General features: G+C 46.8%; 1 protein-coding gene across 1 annotated transcript in view; it reads right to left on the bottom strand.

The window, feature by feature from the left end:
• Positions 1-348: 348 nt before the first annotated feature.
• The window catches only part of FBH1 (F-box DNA helicase 1), a 41,117-nt gene continuing 23,930 nt past the window's right edge, over positions 349-17,535 (bottom strand). Inside the window, exons 14-21 of the mRNA XM_033162703.1 lie at positions 16,572-16,671; positions 15,683-15,807; positions 13,458-13,518; positions 11,166-11,360; positions 7,596-7,730; positions 6,420-6,526; positions 3,748-3,879; positions 349-1,051 (exon numbers count right to left, since the gene is read on the bottom strand). Of these exons, the coding sequence (XP_033018594.1) occupies positions 857-1,051; positions 3,748-3,879; positions 6,420-6,526; positions 7,596-7,730; positions 11,166-11,360; positions 13,458-13,518; positions 15,683-15,807; positions 16,572-16,671 (1,050 nt within the window). The 3' untranslated portion in view covers positions 349-856. The remainder of the gene's footprint in view (positions 1,052-3,747; positions 3,880-6,419; positions 6,527-7,595; positions 7,731-11,165; positions 11,361-13,457; positions 13,519-15,682; positions 15,808-16,571; positions 16,672-17,535) is intronic.

The raw sequence follows: 17,535 nt of genomic DNA, 5'->3' as shown, positions 1-17,535 counted from the left end.
TTTTGATTTTTTTAAAAAAAGAAGTTCCTGCAGACCACCTGATCACATTTTAATGAGGGTTTAAAAAACAACAACAACCCAATTTTGATCACTACTCCTCTTAAGCCTTCAAGGCCTACTACTGAGTGTGAGGAATGATCCAATGAGCCCTTTTACTCGTAAGTATGCCCCGTGGAGTTCAAATGAGGCTTGCTGCCCAGTTAAGTGTGTGGGTCAGGGTTGCGACCTTTCACGTTATTTATATTCATATGCTGCTGAGTGTATTGGCGCTTTCAAAAAGTATTCCCAAGGTGGCTTGCGAAAGGAACAAACAAAAATGTAAACAATATAAATGTGCACATGCGTACTCCTTGACACTTGCAATAGACGAAGAGTTTGAATGCAGCTTATAGCAAAAGCTTGGTAAGCAGGTGGCGAATCGGCATCTGCAGGGCACCAGATTATGCTACCGGCACACTTGGAGACACCTTCCGCCACAGGGGCGCGCAGACTTTATGGCCCATGAACCTCGACGCCCCGTTGACACCCCAGTCCCTACCAGTGCAAGAGGAGCAAGTGTTGACCACTGTGCTAAAATTCTACCCACTTCCCCCATCAAGCCATGCCATCCAGAGCGCAGGCCCAGTGGTATTTCAGGTCCGAAAACTTTGGTGGCACACAGAAGGCAAGACAAGCTTTCCTCTCCCCCCTAAAACGCGGCAGAGATGTGTGACTGCCCTCTGACCTATGAATTGTATTTCTGCAGACTGTGTCTCTCCCCGGGCTGCCTTCCTCCGACTGACCCTCCTTGGTTGACGCCAACCCAGTTTTCCTAGGAACAGGACCGCTCCATCAGTCCTAATGAAAAACTGCTTTCTTATCTGCCCATCCCCGGCGAGGCCTCCCGTTCGAAGAGGATGTCGATGGTCTCCGGGACCTCGAAGGTTTCGTCGCCGCCGCCGCCTTCTGCGGCGTGGGTCGCACGAGAGCCAATGGTCAGCCGTATCAGGGCCAGGCGCTGCTGCACACAAGGGTCGCAAAGGAAGCCGTCGGGCTCTTTGGTTCCGTCGCTCTGCCGGGAAAAGTCAGAGGGACTCGTGTGAGTTTTGCGGGGCTCTGCAGGATGAAGTGGACGGAAGCTGCTTCTGTATCTGTGTGTGAGGAAGGGGGGGCGAAGGCGGGGCCTGCTGGCTCCGCCCCTAACAGATTGAGGTTGAATCCTGACAAGACAGAAGTACTGTTCTTGGGGGGCAGGGGGTGGGCAGGTTTGGGGGAACTCCCTGGTCCTGAATGGGGTAACTGTGCCCCTGAAGGACCAGGTGCGCAGCCTGGGAGTCATTTTGGACTCACATGGAGGGTGCAGGTCAATTCTGTGTCCAGGGCAGCTGTCTACCAGCTCCATCTGGTATGCAGGATGAGACCCTCCCTGCCCACGGACTGTCTTGCCAGAGTGGTGCATGCTCTAGTAATCTCCTGCTTGGACTACTGCAATGCACTCTCCGTGGGGCTACCTTTGAAGGTGACCCGGAAACTACAATTAATCCAGAATGCGGCAGCTAGACTGGTGACTGGGAGTGGCTGCCGGGACCACATAATACCGTTCCTGAAAGACCTACATTGGCTCCCAGTACATTTCTGGGCACAACTCAGTGTTGGTGCTGACCTTGAAAGCCCTAAACAGCCTCAGCCCAGTATACCTGAAGGAGCGTCTCCACCCCCATCGTTCTGCCCAGACACTGAGGTCCAGCTCCGAGGGCCTTCTGGCGGTTCCCTCACTGCGAGAAGTGAGCTTACAGGGAACCAGGCAGAGGGCCTTCTCGGTGGTGGCGCCCGCCCTGTGGAACGCCCTCCCGTCAGAGGCAACCCTGTATCGGGAATTTTTTTGCCTGATGTTTTATTGTGTTTTTATAATTCTGTTGGGAGCCGCCCGGAATGGCTCGGGAAACCCGAGGGTACAAATAATAAAATTATCATTATTAATAATATGCTCGCTGGCCACGCCCCTTCGAAAGCCGCCTAGACAAGGCTGGCATGAAATAATCCTGTGCAGCGGAAGCTGCCTTAGAACGAGACAGACCACTGGGTCCATGTAGCTCAGTAATGCCCACACTGGCTGGCAGCAGCTCTTAAGGATTTCAAGCAGGGAGCTTCTCCCAGCTCTACCTGAAGGCTAAACCTGGGACCTTCTGTACCCAAGGAATATGCTCTACCGGAGAGGTACAGCCTGAGGGTGGGGCAGCCAGCCATGGGACCCCTACATATGTTTGGACTCCATCGGCCTCAGTCAGTGTGGCCAACAGTCAGGGTTCCTGGGAGTCGGAGTCCAGTGACATCTAGACCCACATACATGTGTAAGGCCCTTTCACATGAACCCTGGACATGTGGCTCCCAGAGGTGCGTGGCTGCCTCTTTCCATATGAACCTACTCGGACCCTGAGATCATCTCCTGAGGCCCTCCTTCGTGTGCCTCCTCTTAGAGAGGTCTGGAGGGTGACAACACCAGAACGGGGCCTTCTCTGCAGTGGCTCCCCACCTGGGGAATGCCCTCCCCAGGGAAGTTCGCTTGGCGACTTCATTATACACCTTTAGGCATCAGGCATAGAATCATAGAGTTGGAAGAGACCACAAGGGCCATCCAGTCCAACCCATCCTGTATTTGTGCCTTTCATTTTTATTTTTTTTGCCCAAGTGTAGTACTTTACATTTCTCCCTGTTAAAATTCATCTTGTCATTTTGAAGTGTGATCCTGTCCTCTGGGGTATTAGCCACCCCTCCCAATTTGGTGTCATCTGCAAACTTGATCAGGATGCCCTCAAGCCCAAAAGGCAAAAACATTCCTTTTTAACCAGGCCTTTGATTGACCTGATCAACATCTCATACCCTTTTAAAATGTGGCTCTTTTTTTGGGGGGGGGGGAGGTATTAATGGGTTATTGTTTTTATTTTGATTTTTATATATTGTGATCTTTTTTGTGAACCGCCTCAAGACCTCCGGGTATAGGGCGGTACATAAATTCAAAGAATAATAATAATAATAATATTCTGTTTTCTCTTCACAAATTCTCTTCAGACACCTGTAAGCAGCTTCCCATAGGAGAAAGCAAAGGGACGCCTTGGTAAGGCAATGGACTCTCCTTCACGGGATTCTTTAGCTGTGGTTGTGTTGCAGCGGGTTAGACTAGATGACCCCTGGGTCCCTTCCAACTCTCCTAGGGTTCTATCCATTCTCATCCCTCCACTCTCTTCCCAATCCCATCACTTCACCAAGTTCAGAGTAATGGATGTTCCACTATGAAAGCCTTTCCACTGCAGGTCTACTTAAGGGATCTTTCGGCAAAGAGGCAAAGCCCTTTTAACTTGGTTTGGCACTAACTAAACGTACGCCCATGTTTTTTTCTGAGTTTGCTCACAGCTATCTGTAACTCTCGGTTCAAACACACACGCTTTGGATTGAAGTATGTGGCTGCTTTCTTCATCCCTACTTGGCAGCGGTGCTGTAATGCTCGCTTTCTGTCACTAGGTGTCACTATCGAGCCAATGGTGAAGCAAACAGGGGCATAAAGTGAGAGGCTATCCGAGCAACACCCATGACGGGACAGAGGGACTTAACGGAGCAAAGCATGACTCCAGAACAGGTAAAAGGGTGGAACAAACTTTTCCAGTTGTGTAGAACCAGTAAACATTTTGCACTAGCAAGACACAGATCGAGATGAGAGAAATTATGTGTCGTCTGCCCCAAGTGCCCAGTTCCGTAAGAAGAGGCACGTACGTAAACAAAAGGCGTTTTCTTCATGGTTAGGACAGTGTCTCTGGAAATGACATTGGAGCAGCCCCGCCCAGAACACCGAATTTCTGCCTCCTTGCACACTTCGCTAGTTAATACGGGCTGAAAATAGTGCTCCTGGAAAAGAAGAAAAAGCAAAAATTTAGTGCGGACAGGCGAGACAATTTTAAGCCAGGAGTAGGGGCCCAAATGTGGCCCTCCAGGTCTCTCCATCTGGCCTCAGGACACTCCCCTCCCTCAGCCATCACCCTGCACCAGGTTTCCAAGTATCTCTACCTTCAAGTATTTATTTGCCAGGCTAAAATGTTTCTTTGAACTCCGATAATGCCTCCCGTTTGCCTAGAACAGGGTTTCCCAAACTTGGGTCTCCTGCTGTTTATGGACTACAACTCTCATCATCCTTAGCACGACCAGTGGTCAGGGATGATGGGAAGTGTAGTCCAAAAACAGGTGGAAACCCAAGTTTGGGAAACACTGGCCTAGATGGAAGGTAGAGAGGGATGTGTTTGTGCACACAAATGTAGAAGCTACTCTAGCATGCAAAGTTTGCACCCATTTGCCAGCTTTTGCCTTTGGTAGTGCACTGGTCCCATCACATCTTGGAAAATAGAAGGGGAAGAAACGGAGGCAGTGAGAGATTTTACTTCCTTGGGCTCCATGATCACTGCAGATGGTGACAGCAGTCACGAAATTAAAAGACGCCTGCTTCTTGGGAGAAAAGCGATGACAAACCTAGACAGCATCTTAAAAAGCAGAGACATCACCTTGCCGACAAAGGTCCGTATAGTTAAAGCTATGGTTTTCCCAGTAGTAATGTACGGAAGTGAGAGCTGGACCATAAAGAAGGCTGATCGCCGAAGAATTGATGCTTTTGAATTCTGGTGCTGGAGGAGACTCTTGGGAGTCCCATGGGCTGCAAGAAGATCAAAGCTATCCATTCTCAAAGAAATCAGCCCTGAGTGCTCCCTGGAAGGACAGATCCTGAAGCTGAGGCTCCAGTACTTTGGCCACCTCATGAGAAGAGAAGACGCCCTAGAAAAGACCCTGATGTTGGGAAAGATGGAGGGCACAAGGAGAAGGGGACGACAGAGGATGAGATGGTTGGACAGTGTTCTCGAAGCTACCAACATTGAGTCTGACCAAACTGCGGGAGGCAGTGGAAGACAGGAGTGCCTGGCATGCTCTGGTCCATGGGGTCACGAAGAGTCGGACACAACTGAACAACAACAACAACAACAGTGCAAGGAGCACCTCCATTCAGCATCAGCTGGTGTCTGTTGGCCACTGTGAGAGCAGAATGCTGGACTGGGTGGGCCATCGCCCTGATCCAGCAGGACTTCTCTTTGGTCCTTATTTTTGTGTTGGCACTGGGAAATGATATACAATGAATTGAAAAAGATGTTCGATAGACGATTGGAAAAGGAAATTATTAGAATATGCAGAATTGGCGAAATTAACGGGAAAAATAAGAGAGCAAAGAGATCAGAGGTTTCAACTGGAGTGGAGCAAATTTATAAATTATATGAAAGAATATAAAATTTGAAGGCACTTACAGGTCTGATAGTAATCTTGCAGCAGAACAAAAATATGGAAAGAGATATGACTATAATAAGAAAACAAAACATGTATAAAAGTAGGTAAAGCGAAGGAATGATGTAAAATTAGAAAACCAGAGTAAAGAAGGAAGGAAGTCCAAAAAAACTCGGCGGAGTTTATGTAATATTGCAAATATTTGTATGATGATTTGTGAGTGTTTATTTTCTTTCTGATGAAAAATAAAAAGAAGTTTGCAACAATTTTTTTTAAAAAAAGTAAGAAAAAGATGTTCAAAGTAACTTTTATTTAAAAAAAAAAAACCAGAAGCTTTTCTTTGGGGAATTATAGAGACAGAACTACCTAAACTGTATAGAAATTTATTTATATATGCTACTACCACAGCAAGAATGCTACTTGCCCCAAAATGGAAAGAAAGCAGATGTCCCAGTAAAGGAAGAATGGATACAAAAAATTATGGAATATGCAGAAATGGCGAGACTTACCGGAAGAGTAAGAAATCAAGATAACAAACTTTTTATAAAAGAATGGAAATGGTTCATATTTACAGATAAATTGCAAACAGATAAAAACATTGGCAGGATTATTGCAATAACCTGCAGTTCCATAAGAGTATTTATTTACAGTGGATAATTAAATGAGCAAATTAAATTAATTTGGATATGCAGAAGTTTGTTTTTTTTTAAAGTAAGGAACCGCAGAAAGAGGGGGAAGGAAGTCAAACTTTGAAATGTTAAACTGATTGTAAAACTAAGGAAAAGTATAATTTCAAATGTATAAATAAAACTTGTAAAAATTATATATATTTTAAAATTATATATATCCCCTCCTCCTAACCCACCTGGCCTTATCTGGAGATGCCCAGGATCAAACCTGGGACTCTCTGCATGCAAAGCAGATGTTCTACGGCTGAGCAACAACCCTCCCTCAAACTCTTCCCCGCCAACTCTGTTGGAAGTTTCGGTCTGCCTATGTGCAGCTGTTCACAGAAACCAATTAGGAGTTAGCTGAAGGTTAAGAATCTGCCTGCTAATATGAACCTCGGCAACAGCATTGTAATTGGCTGAGAGTTTCATATAGGCACATTTTCGCATCAAACTCACCCCGGCCAGTGTCACAATCTGGGTCAGGAACTTCGGGACAATGAGGCGCCTCTTGGCACGGGTGACGGCGACGTACAGCAAGTTCCATTCGTCCTCGGAGGCTGCGTCTGGAACGGGAGAAAAGGCATGAGGCAGACGGGAAATGGGGTGGCGGGGGCAAGTTCTGATCGCCTAGCCTCAAAAAAAGAGAGAAGGCAACCAAAATTATCAAGGGGATTGAGCGACTATCCTATTGGCAGTGTGCGCCGGGGGAAGTGGGGTGGGAGTCCGGCTCTGGAGAGGGGGGGTCGGTAACTTGTGGGGGGCTGTACCAGCCAGGAGTCGAGAGTCGGAGGCAGGGGATGCTTCAAAGCTGGAGGGTGGAGCACAGGGTGGGTTCGAAGAGACAGGTCAGCCAAGCAAAGCTCTCCTGCACCACTGCCTCCCAGAACCAGGAGGGGACTGAAGAGGGGAGAGCAGAGGCAGATTCCAAGCCGGCGCAGTCTCTGGCTGCATGCGCACAGCCTGTTGGGGAGAGGTACATAAACTGGTGGAGGGGAGCGGCCCCCTATTGCTGCAACCGCTCCATAGGGTGCAGGCCTGGGAAGAACTGCCTGGGCACTAGACTGGGCATTCAGCTTGACAAGAAAGAGCTCCCTATCTGCCAGGTGCATTCCTTGGGCTGGGGTGCGCCCTTGGAAGCTGCGAGGAAAGGTAACAGCACTGAGGGGGGGAGGGTTCATTGAGAGAAAATTAAGGGGAACCACGGCGGGGGCAGGGGATGACCCAGCGTTATCCATTGAAGCTGAATGTTGAAATATTTTAAACAGCGGCGCTGAAATAAAATGAGGGAAGAAGAAGAAGAAGAAGAAGAAGAAGAGGAGGAGGAGTTTGGATTTGATATCCCGCTTTATCACTACCCAAAGGAGTCTCAAAGCGGCTAACATTCTCCTTTCCCTTCCTCCCCCACAACAAACACTCTGTGAGGTGAGTGGGGCTGAGAGACTTCAGAGAAGTGTGACTAGCCCAAGGTCACCCAGCAGCTGCATGTGGAGGAGAGGAGACGCGAACCCGGTTCCCCAGATTATGAGTCCACCGCTCTTAACCACTACACCACGCTGGCTCTCTAGAACCATGAACACCATCACCCTCCAGTTCAATGGAGGAAAGGCGTCCAAAGTCGAAAGTCTTCCTTACTGGCGCGTAAAATGGGTATCCTCTCGAAGGCATGCTGCGTGAAAGCTATGCTGATGCTGCTCATGAAATCATCGGCCACTTGGACGGTGTCGAATTCCAAGCCTTTGGCCTTATGGACGGTCCCCAAGACATGATCTGAAGGAGGCAAAGTGAAAAATCAACATGTTGGGCTTGTGAGAGTAACAAAGGGAACCCCCCCCCCCCCCGTGTTGCAAAAACAGAAAAACTTTAAACAATAATAGGCAACACGTGGCTAATAATGTTCTAACGGAATATATGTAACATGCATTATTTCACAATTCTTGAACAGGAAATATATGACGGAGATACAAAGAATAAACTAAATCAATATTACAGGTGGGTAGCTGTGTTGGTCTGCCGTAGTCAAAAAAAAAAAAAAAATTCTTTCCAGTAGCACCTTGGAGACCAACCAAGTTCGTTCTTGGTATGAGCTTTCGTGTGAATGCACACTTCTTCAGATACACTGAAACGGAAGTCACCAGACCCTTATATATAGTGAGAGAGTGGGGAGGGGTATTACTCAGGAGGGTGGTGGGAATGGGGGATTAGCTGATAGGTGGGGAAAACCTGTAGACTGCAATTAGGTCTTACAGGGAAAGGCAAGGGGTGAGATGGCTAAAGATAGCTTTGTCATGTATAATGAGATAAGAATCCAATGTCTTTGTTCAGACCAGGTTTCTCCATGGTTTTAAGTTTGGTGATTAGTTGCAATTCAGCCACTTCTCTTTCCCGTCTATTTCTGTAATTTCTTTGTATTAAGACAGCTACTTTGAGATCTTTTATAGAATGTCCTGGGAGACTGAAGTGTTCTCTTCCGTTGCAGTGTATCTGAAGAAGCGTGCATGCACACGAAAGCTCATACCAAGAACAAACTTAGTTGGTCTCTAAGGTGCTACTGGAAAGAATTTATTTTATTTTATTTTGTTTTGACTAAATCAATATTGTATGAACAAAATTAGAGAAGGTAATTCAATCAATATCACAGAGGCAAACAAGCCTCCCAACAGTCCCAATCTGGTAATCGTGCGATAATAGAAGCTCCAAGCGTAGCAATTCTTAAACAGAGGGTATGTGATATCTTTTATATGCCTGTTGTCTTTGTCCATGGAGTTTTGTCCAAGATCATGGCCACTGGTCCCATCATCTCCTGGCAAATAGAAGGGGAAGAAATGGAGGCAGTGAGAGATTTCACTTTCTTGGGTTCCATGATCACTGCAGACGGTGACAGCAGTCACGAAATTAGAAGACGCCTGCTTCTTGGGAGAAAAGCAATGACAAACCTAGACAGCATCTTAAAAAGCAAAGACATCACCTTGCCGACAAAGGTCCGCATAGTTAAAGCTATGGTTTTCCCAGTAGTAATGTACGGAAGTGAGAGCTGGACCATAAAGAAGGCTGATGCCGAAGAATTGATGCTTTTGAATTATGGTGCTGGAGGAGACTCTTGAGAGTCCCATGGACTGCAAGAAGATCAAACCTATCCATTCTCAAAGAAATCAGCCCTGAGTGCTCACTAGAAGGACAGATCCTGAAGTTGAGGCTCCAGTACTTTGGCCACGTCATGAGAAGAAAAGACTCCCTAGAAAAGACCCTGATGTTGGGAAAGATGGAGGGCACAAGGAGAAGGGGACGACAGAGGATGAGATGGTTGGACAGTGTTCTCGAAGCTACTAACATGAGTTTGGCCAAACTGCGAGAGGCAGTGAGGGATAGGCGTGCCTGGCGTGCTCTGGTCCATGGGGTCACGAAGAGTCGGACACGACTGAACGACTGAACAACAACAACATGTGATATCTTGAAGTATTTGGGTCATAAAACCTTTGACCCAAGTAGTGCTGCTGCCCGGAGCTGTAATCAATCAGCTTTACGATCCAGCCCGACATCTAACGGCCGTCCAGTCACGCTGCGCGTCTCAAAACCTGTCTTCAGTAGCAGAGTTAGCACAGGGTTACGATGGCTTCTTTAGGTCTGCTTCTTCAGTGGTGTCTTGAAATAAATCAGCTGGACACCAGTGCTCCTTGACTAATAGAACTTTATTTTAAGTAGCACACACAAACGTCCTAAAGACTCGAGCTGCATGTCTGCGGCGTTCTCACTCATACATCAAAAAGCAACAGCACAGCAACACAGCGTCGAGGGGAAATCAAAACCAAAACTCCCCTTTTTCCAGACAAAGGAAAATGCCCCTATAGCTGTGGGCGAGGCACCCAGGATCAGAACGCCTCCTGGTGAACGGTTAACTCTGTGATGACCAGAAAACCTGACATGATCGAATCACAGAAAAGGAAAGTCTATCGCTGTTGCATGAACAAAATTAGATAATATAGTCCACAGGGGCGTAGCAATGGGGGGGCAATGGGGGCGGTCCGCCCCGTGTTCCATAATGGAGGGGGTGACAAATTATCAAGGAATTGATTTTTTTTTAATGCCTGCTCTGAAGGTCTTACCTTACTATACTAGGGATTATATAGCTATATATGAAATGTCATGCATATCGGTTAATATCTTGACCCTCCTCCACCAAAATAGCTGTTCGCTTGGCTGTTTTCCTATGTCATGAAGGCTGAAATTTCAGTTCGGTGGAGCACTTACTGTTCCCAACCCTAACCCTGTGGAAAGCCATCTAATTAGAGTTTAATTTGATTTTGAGATGTTTTTAGGAGGTAATTTAATTATTGTTTGATTTTATAACAATGTTATGTATCTGATGTTAGCCACCCTGAGCCCGACTTCGGCCGGGGAGGCCGGGATATAAATAAAAGTTTTTTTATTATTACTTGTTATAATTCCTTTGTAAGAAAATATGAAATAATGTAAAACATTTTTTGCGGGGGGGGGGAATCAATGGGGGGGTTGACAAGAAATTTTCCGCACCGGGTACCACCTGACCTTCCCATGCCGGGGGGGGGGGGACAAATTTTTTTTGCCCCCGGGTACCAATTTACCTTGCTATTCCCCTGATAGTCCATCAGTGTCAAAGAGGCAAACAAGCCTTTCAACAGTCGCAATCCTGTAACCGTGCGATAATGGATGATCCAAAACGTGAGATGGCAGTTCGAGTACAGTGCAACTGCATCTTATTTGGGGGGGGTCGGTTCCAAGGGTGAAAATTGGGTATACCGTCGCAGGGATTCGAACTGCCGACCTTCTGATTGGCAAGCCCTAGGCTCAGTGGTTTAGACCACAGCGCCACCCGCGTCCCTATTGCTTTATTACCATTTACTATTATTAATATTAATATTCTGTTGGGAGCCACCCAGAGTGGCTGGGGAAACAGCCAGATGGGTGGGGTATAAATAATTAAGAATAGTTGTTATAAAATGGGGAGGAGGAGAGCTATGGACGCCATTTTACAGCTCCTTGGAGGGAAAGTGGAATACAAATGCCTTCTATCAACTTCTGAGCTATTGGGAGAGGGGTTGTGGGCTTGGTGCCACCACCACCCCCAAACCCTCCACGATAGTTCATAAAAGTAAGTTAATAGTATTCAGTCCTTGAGAAAACATGTCAAGTTCTATTTCCTCTCCTGGCCTTGAAAGCTCCTCTTACCTGCAGTCTCCGGAGCGGACACATGGCACTGCGATATTCTTTTCACCAGCTCCGGGATTCGTTCTTTGTATTTCTCCACAATGGCAATCCTCATCTCCAGCTGCTTATCTTCGGACTTTGCTGCGTAGTCCTTGAGGCCGGCGAGGCCCTTATCAACCCACCTCCTGATAAAGGGGTCCTTCACCTCGAGTTTCACTGGGAACACACAAAATGATGCAGAGAACGAAAGGCTGCCAAGGAAAAGGGGGCGTTCCTCCTTCCTCCCAGCCGCCTTGAAGCAGGAAGAGGCTATCGGCTGGCTGGTGGGAAGTTCACACGTAAATCACTGATCAAATCCATCCATAATAATAATATTATTTTTTCTACCCCGCCCTTCCCAATCCAAAGACCGGGCTCAGGGCGGCTAACAACAAATATAAGACAATGATTAAAAACAACTTTAAAAACAGCTAAAAAACAGCATAAAAAAACAAACATCAGTGGGGTCCCCAGGGCTAACTGGCCAAGTTAGTCTTGCTAGGCCAGTAGGGAGAGTAGGGAGGAATTTTAATGTAGGGACCCAGAAGGGTTTCTTCAGAAAAAAAGGGAAGGGGAAAAGGAATAGGGGATCAGGCTAGATTAAAGGCCAGGCGGAATAACTCTGCCTTACAGGCCCTGCGGAAGGTCAGGTCCCGCAGGGCCCTAGTCTCGTGGGAGAGAGTATTCCACCAGGTCGGAGCCAACACTGAAAAAGCCCTGGCCCTTGTGGATAATAATCTGGCTTCTTTTGGGCCCAGGACCCTTAAACTATCGTTATTTGTGGACCTTAAGATCCTTTGTGGCTCATCTGCATGGGTCCCAGCCCACACTTCGCTCAGTCCTGGATATGCTCCCGTCTTGCCTCTGAACCTAGGCCAGGGGTAGGCAACCTAAGGCCCGTGGGCCGGATCCGGATCAATCGCTTTCCCAATCCGGCCCGCGGACGGTCCGGGAATCAGCGTGTTTTTACATGAGTAGAACGTGCCCTTTTATTTAAAATGCATCTCTGGGTTATTTGTGGGGCATAGGAATTCGTTCATTATTTCCCCCCCCCCCCAAATATAATCCAGCCCCCCACAAGGTCTGAGGGACGGTTGACCGTCCCACGGCTAAAAAAGGTTGCTAACCCCTGACCTAGGCCCATCGCAGTAAAATTCCTCTTCTTGACTGCATTGCCATTAGATTTTGGACCTCCTTATAAGGAGTGTTGGCCCGTTTCCTGACCCAGTGCCCTGGTTCACACATGATGGCAAGCCATGCTTTGTTTAACAAACCACGCATTAACCATAAATTGCCCCACAGGTGATCCAACAAGCGGCATGCTTCTTCAAAGTTTGGTTTGTTTTCCAGCAGCGGGTGAGCGTCTGGGTGGAGTCATCAAGCAAGCCCTGGCTAAGGGTGTCGAGTTCACACATAACACCAAGCCATTGTTAAAGGAAGCCGAAGTTTGTGAGCCAACAAGCCGCAGCTTCATATAATGGTTTGTGGAGAGTAAACAAACCACACTCAAGCAGGGTTCACACACAAGACTAAGCTGTGGTTCAAAAAACCATGGCTTTGCATTATGTGTGATTTGAATTAGGTGATGCAAGCAGGGCTTGTAACAAAATGCTAGTTTGAGGTGGTTCTGCGCTGTGTTCAATAGTCAGCAAGCTGTGTCTACTTTCTTCCACTCCATTCCCAAACACCCTTACTTTTCCATTCTCCCTCAACAGCTTTCTGCAATCGCTAAACAGTCTTCATTGGGGTTATTGTAGTTTCTGATTTGATTTGATTCTGTTGCTTCTGCAGACCCTAGGGGTTTTCCCCACAAACTCCTCGATACAGTCAGACCTTGGAAGTCGAACGGAATCCGGTCCGGACGTCCGTTCGACTTCCAAAACGTTTGGAAACCAAATCGCGGCTTCTGATGGGCTGCAGGAAGCTCCAGCAACCAATCAGAAGCCCGTCGGACGTTCGGGTTCCAAAAGAACGTTCACAAACCGGGACAATCACTTCCGGGTTTGCAGCGTTCGGGAGCCAAAACGTACGAGTTCCAGGGCATTCGACAACCAAGATACGGCTGTACTTCCCTCTCATTTCTCAATGGCCCCATTTTGGCAACAGTCCTGTTGGCACTCGCCATCCGAGTCCGCGATTATGAGCAGCGAATGCTCCACAGCTTCAAAATCCTGGAATGGTTTTGGAAGATTGCGAACGGCCCAGCTTCCCCCAGTTGAGGCAGAGACCCAGAAACAAAGCCCAGGGAGCGTTTACGCTAGCCAAAGTACTTACATTCAGGATGGAGGAGCTTCCAGATGTCAAAGATCTTATCCAGGCCAAAGGCTTTAAGCCCCTAACAAAAAATAAAAGGAGGGTGAATTGCACATAGACTCTGGGAGCGGGCAGGATGTTGGACTTGGGAGGGACCCGAGAAGGCCGGCTAGTCAAACCCGCTGCTTGCTGCAAGAAATCCAGACATCACCCCAAAAGTATTCAGCCCCGTTTCAATGTGAAGACTTCAAACAACGGAGATGCCATTTTAAGTAGTTGGCTCCACTGGCAAACTGTTCCAAGAATGGAACGGACTAACAAGGGAATAAACAACTACCTGACATTCAGAAAAAACCTGAAGGCAGCCCTGTTTAGGGAAGTTTTTAAACTGTGATATTTTAAATGTATTTTAATGTTTGATGGAAGCCGCCCAGAGTGGCTGGGGAGACCCAGCCAGATGGGCGGGGTACAAATGATAAATTATTATTATTATTATAACACAGAACGTGGTGGACTCTCCTTCACGTTTTTAGACAGAGGCTGGATGGCCATATTTTGGGGGTTCTTCAGTTGCGGTTTTGGCTTTGCATGGGGTTGGACTAGATGACCCCGGGTGTCCCCTTCCAACATTGCAACGCAGGACTCACAACTATGGCGGGTTGCCTTCCAACCTGTGTTTAAAACACCTCCAAGGAAGGAGAGCCTAAGGAGTCCGTCTCCCTATCAAACATCTATTACTGTCAAAAAGTTCTTCTGAATGTTTAGGTAGAATCTCCTTTCTTTTTATTTGAATCGATTGGTTCAAGTCCTACCCTCTGGAGCAGGAGAAAACAAGCTTGCTCCATCTTCCAAGGGACAGCCCTTGAGATACCTGAAGATGGCTACCGCATCTCCTCTCAGTCTCTTCTTCTCCAGGCTAAACATGCCCAGCTCCCTCAACTGTTCCTCATCAGGCTTGTTTTCCAGACCCTTGATCATCTTTGGTCGCCCTCCTCTGCACACCTCCCAGTTTGTCAACATCCTTCTTAAACTGAGGTGCCCAGAAATGGATGCAGTATTCCTTTGCTAAAAAGCAAAGACATCACCTTGCCGACAAAGGTCCGTATAGTTAAAGCTATGGTTTTCCCAGTAGTAATGTACGGAAGTGAGAGCTGGACCATAAAGAAGGCTGATCGCCGTAGAATTGATGCTTTTGAATTATGGTGCTGGAGGAGACTCTTGAGAGTCCCGTGGACTGCAAGAAGATCAAACCTATCCATTCTCAAAGAAATCAGCCCTGAGTACTCACTAGAAGGACAGATCCTGAAGTTGAGGCTCCAGTATTTTGGCCACCTCATGAGAAGAGAAGACTCCCTAGAAAAGACCCTGATGTTGGGAAAGATGGAGGGCACAAGGAGAAGGGGACGACAGAGGATGAGATGGTTGGACAGTGTTCTTGAAGCTACTAACATGAGTTTGGCCAAACTGCGAGAGGCAGTGAAGGATAGGCGTGCCTGGCGTGCTCTGGTCCATGGGGTCACGAAGAGTCGGACACGACTGAACGATTGAACAACAACAACAATTCCAGGTGGGATCTGACTGAGGCAGAATAAAACAGGAGTCTTCCCTTGATCTGGACACTGCACTTCTGTTGACGCAGCCTAGGGCTTGCTGTTCAGAAGGTCAGCGGTTTGAATCCCCGCGACGGGGTGAGCTCCCGTTGCTCGGTCCCAGCTCCTGCCAACCTAGCAGTTCGAAAGCACGCCCAAAAGTGCAAGTAGATAAATAGGTACCACTCCGGCGGGAAGGTAAACGGCGTTTCCGTGCGCTGCTCTGGTTCGCCAGAAGCGGCTTAGTCATGCTGGCCACATGACCCGGAAGCTGTATGCCGGCTCCCTCGGCTTATAGAGCGAGATGAGCGCCGCAACCCCAGAGTCATCCGCGAGTGGACTTAATGGTTAGGGGTCCCTTTACCTTTAAGACTCCTAGATCCCATTTGCACTGAATGTTGAGAGGGCGGTTCAAGAACAGCCCAGGCACGTTGAAAATGTCATGTCTGTTCTCACCCCTGAACAAAACCCCGTAACTTTTAAGATGATAATATTATTGTCATTGTACAAGTGCAACAAAATTGAATGCCATCCCACAAAAACAAGACAAAAAACAAAAAACACATTTTCAGCCACACATGCACATACATACACACCCATCACAACTCTCCTCCCCACCACCCACCCTCTGTATAGATAGTTTCAGGCCGCCCATACCCCAAGGATGTGTATTTTAGCCAGTGGTTCTCCGGTGGTAACTTTCACAGCATCCTCAAAGACGGTTTGGTTGCACCGAGACAAGCGAGTTACTTTCCCCGTCACGTCAGCCCCGGTAATATCACCTGCCGAAAAGCGAAGCAAAGTATCTGTCGCAGATCGAGCTGAGAGAATCAGTGCTTCCCAGGATGGATAAAAATCAATGACATATATATATATATATATAGATAGATTTTTTTTTAATTTAAATTGGATTTTTAAAATAATATGCTTTTGGAGGAAAAAAAATCTTTCTAAAAATAGTTTTCTATTTAAGTTACGTTATAGTCCAAAGGCTATTTATCAGGAAATAAGGATTTGTTTTAAGTTTTTCATGTGTGCTAAAACTCAGTATAAGTTTGTTTTTTTAATAAAAAATAATTAACCACATCCGTTAACAAACATGGATACATATGCTATAATGTTATTGTTTTATTTAATTAATTGTTTAAATTGTTATTAAGGAAATGATTATTTTTCTCCTTCCAATAAAGTACAGCGGAAAAGCTGCCCAAATATAAACGGTTAACTTATTAAACCTCACAATAGTTTCATAATTATCTGTCTATTTATTTCTAATACTATAACCAAATCAGTAATTTCTGATGTAACTGTAAAAACTACTCTGAAAATGTATTATTCCAAAAATCAAACCTTCACCTGGTTGTAAATATTAAGGTTATACCAGCAGGAATGTCTTTCTGTAAAAAATAATAATAAATGATTTAAATCAAGTCTTACTGACTAGTGATTTAAATCGATTTGATTTAAATCAAATCCACCGTGGTGCTTCCTTTAAAAAATAAAAATAAAAAAATGGAATACAGTACAGCTGAGCTGAATGTCTCACCCTCCTGGCTGCCGCCGACCAACGTCTGCTTTCGAACTTTCTTGAGGACGTCCAGGAGTGTAGCAGCGATGTAAGCTATTTCGGAACCAAACCGGAAACTCTGCAGAAATGAAACAAGCAAGCAGAGGGTGGGGGGACTGGAAAAGATGCTCAGGAAAATGGGCCGCCTTTCTCCTATCTGGTTTTGGATTTCCAAGCTCCTTACTACTAGAGGTAGCAATACCGTATTTTTCTGTCTATAAGACGTCCCATATTTGGGGGGACTCAGATTTAAGAAAATGGGGGGAGATGGCCCCGTGTATAAAGGGACCCCCAACCATTAGGTCCAGTCGCAGACGACTCTGGGGTTGTGGCACTCATGTCGCTTTACTGGCCGAGGGAGCCAGTGTAAAGCTTCTGGGTCATGTGGCCAGCATGACTAAGCCGCTTCTGGCGAACCAGAGCAGCGCACGGAAACGCCGTTTACCTTCCCGCCGGAGTGGTACCTATTTATCTACTTGCACTTTTGACGTGCTTTCGAACTGCAGGAGCTGAGAGCGAGCAACAGGGGCTCACTCCGTCGCAGGGAGTTGAACCGCTGACCTTCTGATCGGCAAACCCTAGAGCTCTGTGGTTTAACCCACAGCGCCACCCACGTCCCTACAGCGCCACCCATGTCTAAGATGCCCCCCTAATTTTTGACATTTTTTAGGGGGTAAACCTAGTCTTATACACGGAAAAATATGGTACATGTGGCTAAAATATATAGTCACTGTGGCTAAAAGCCTTATTCTCCACAAATTTATCTGATCCTCTTTTAAAGTTGGTGGCCATTAGTGCCTCCTGCAGCAGTGAGTTCCATACTTTAACAAAGCACTGAATGAAGGAGGACTTTTCTTTTGTCCACCCAGCATTTTGGAATCATAGAACTGCAGAACCCTCTGCAGCGCAGGAATCTCAACTAAATCTTCCAATATTCAGTTAC

The sequence above is a fragment of the Lacerta agilis genome, chromosome 10 (genome assembly GCF_009819535.1).
Source record: "Lacerta agilis isolate rLacAgi1 chromosome 10, rLacAgi1.pri, whole genome shotgun sequence".
Taxonomy (NCBI): domain Eukaryota; kingdom Metazoa; phylum Chordata; class Lepidosauria; order Squamata; family Lacertidae; genus Lacerta; species Lacerta agilis.
The sequence above is the reverse complement of the archived record's forward strand: the minus strand, read 5'-3'. Positions and strand labels throughout refer to the sequence as shown.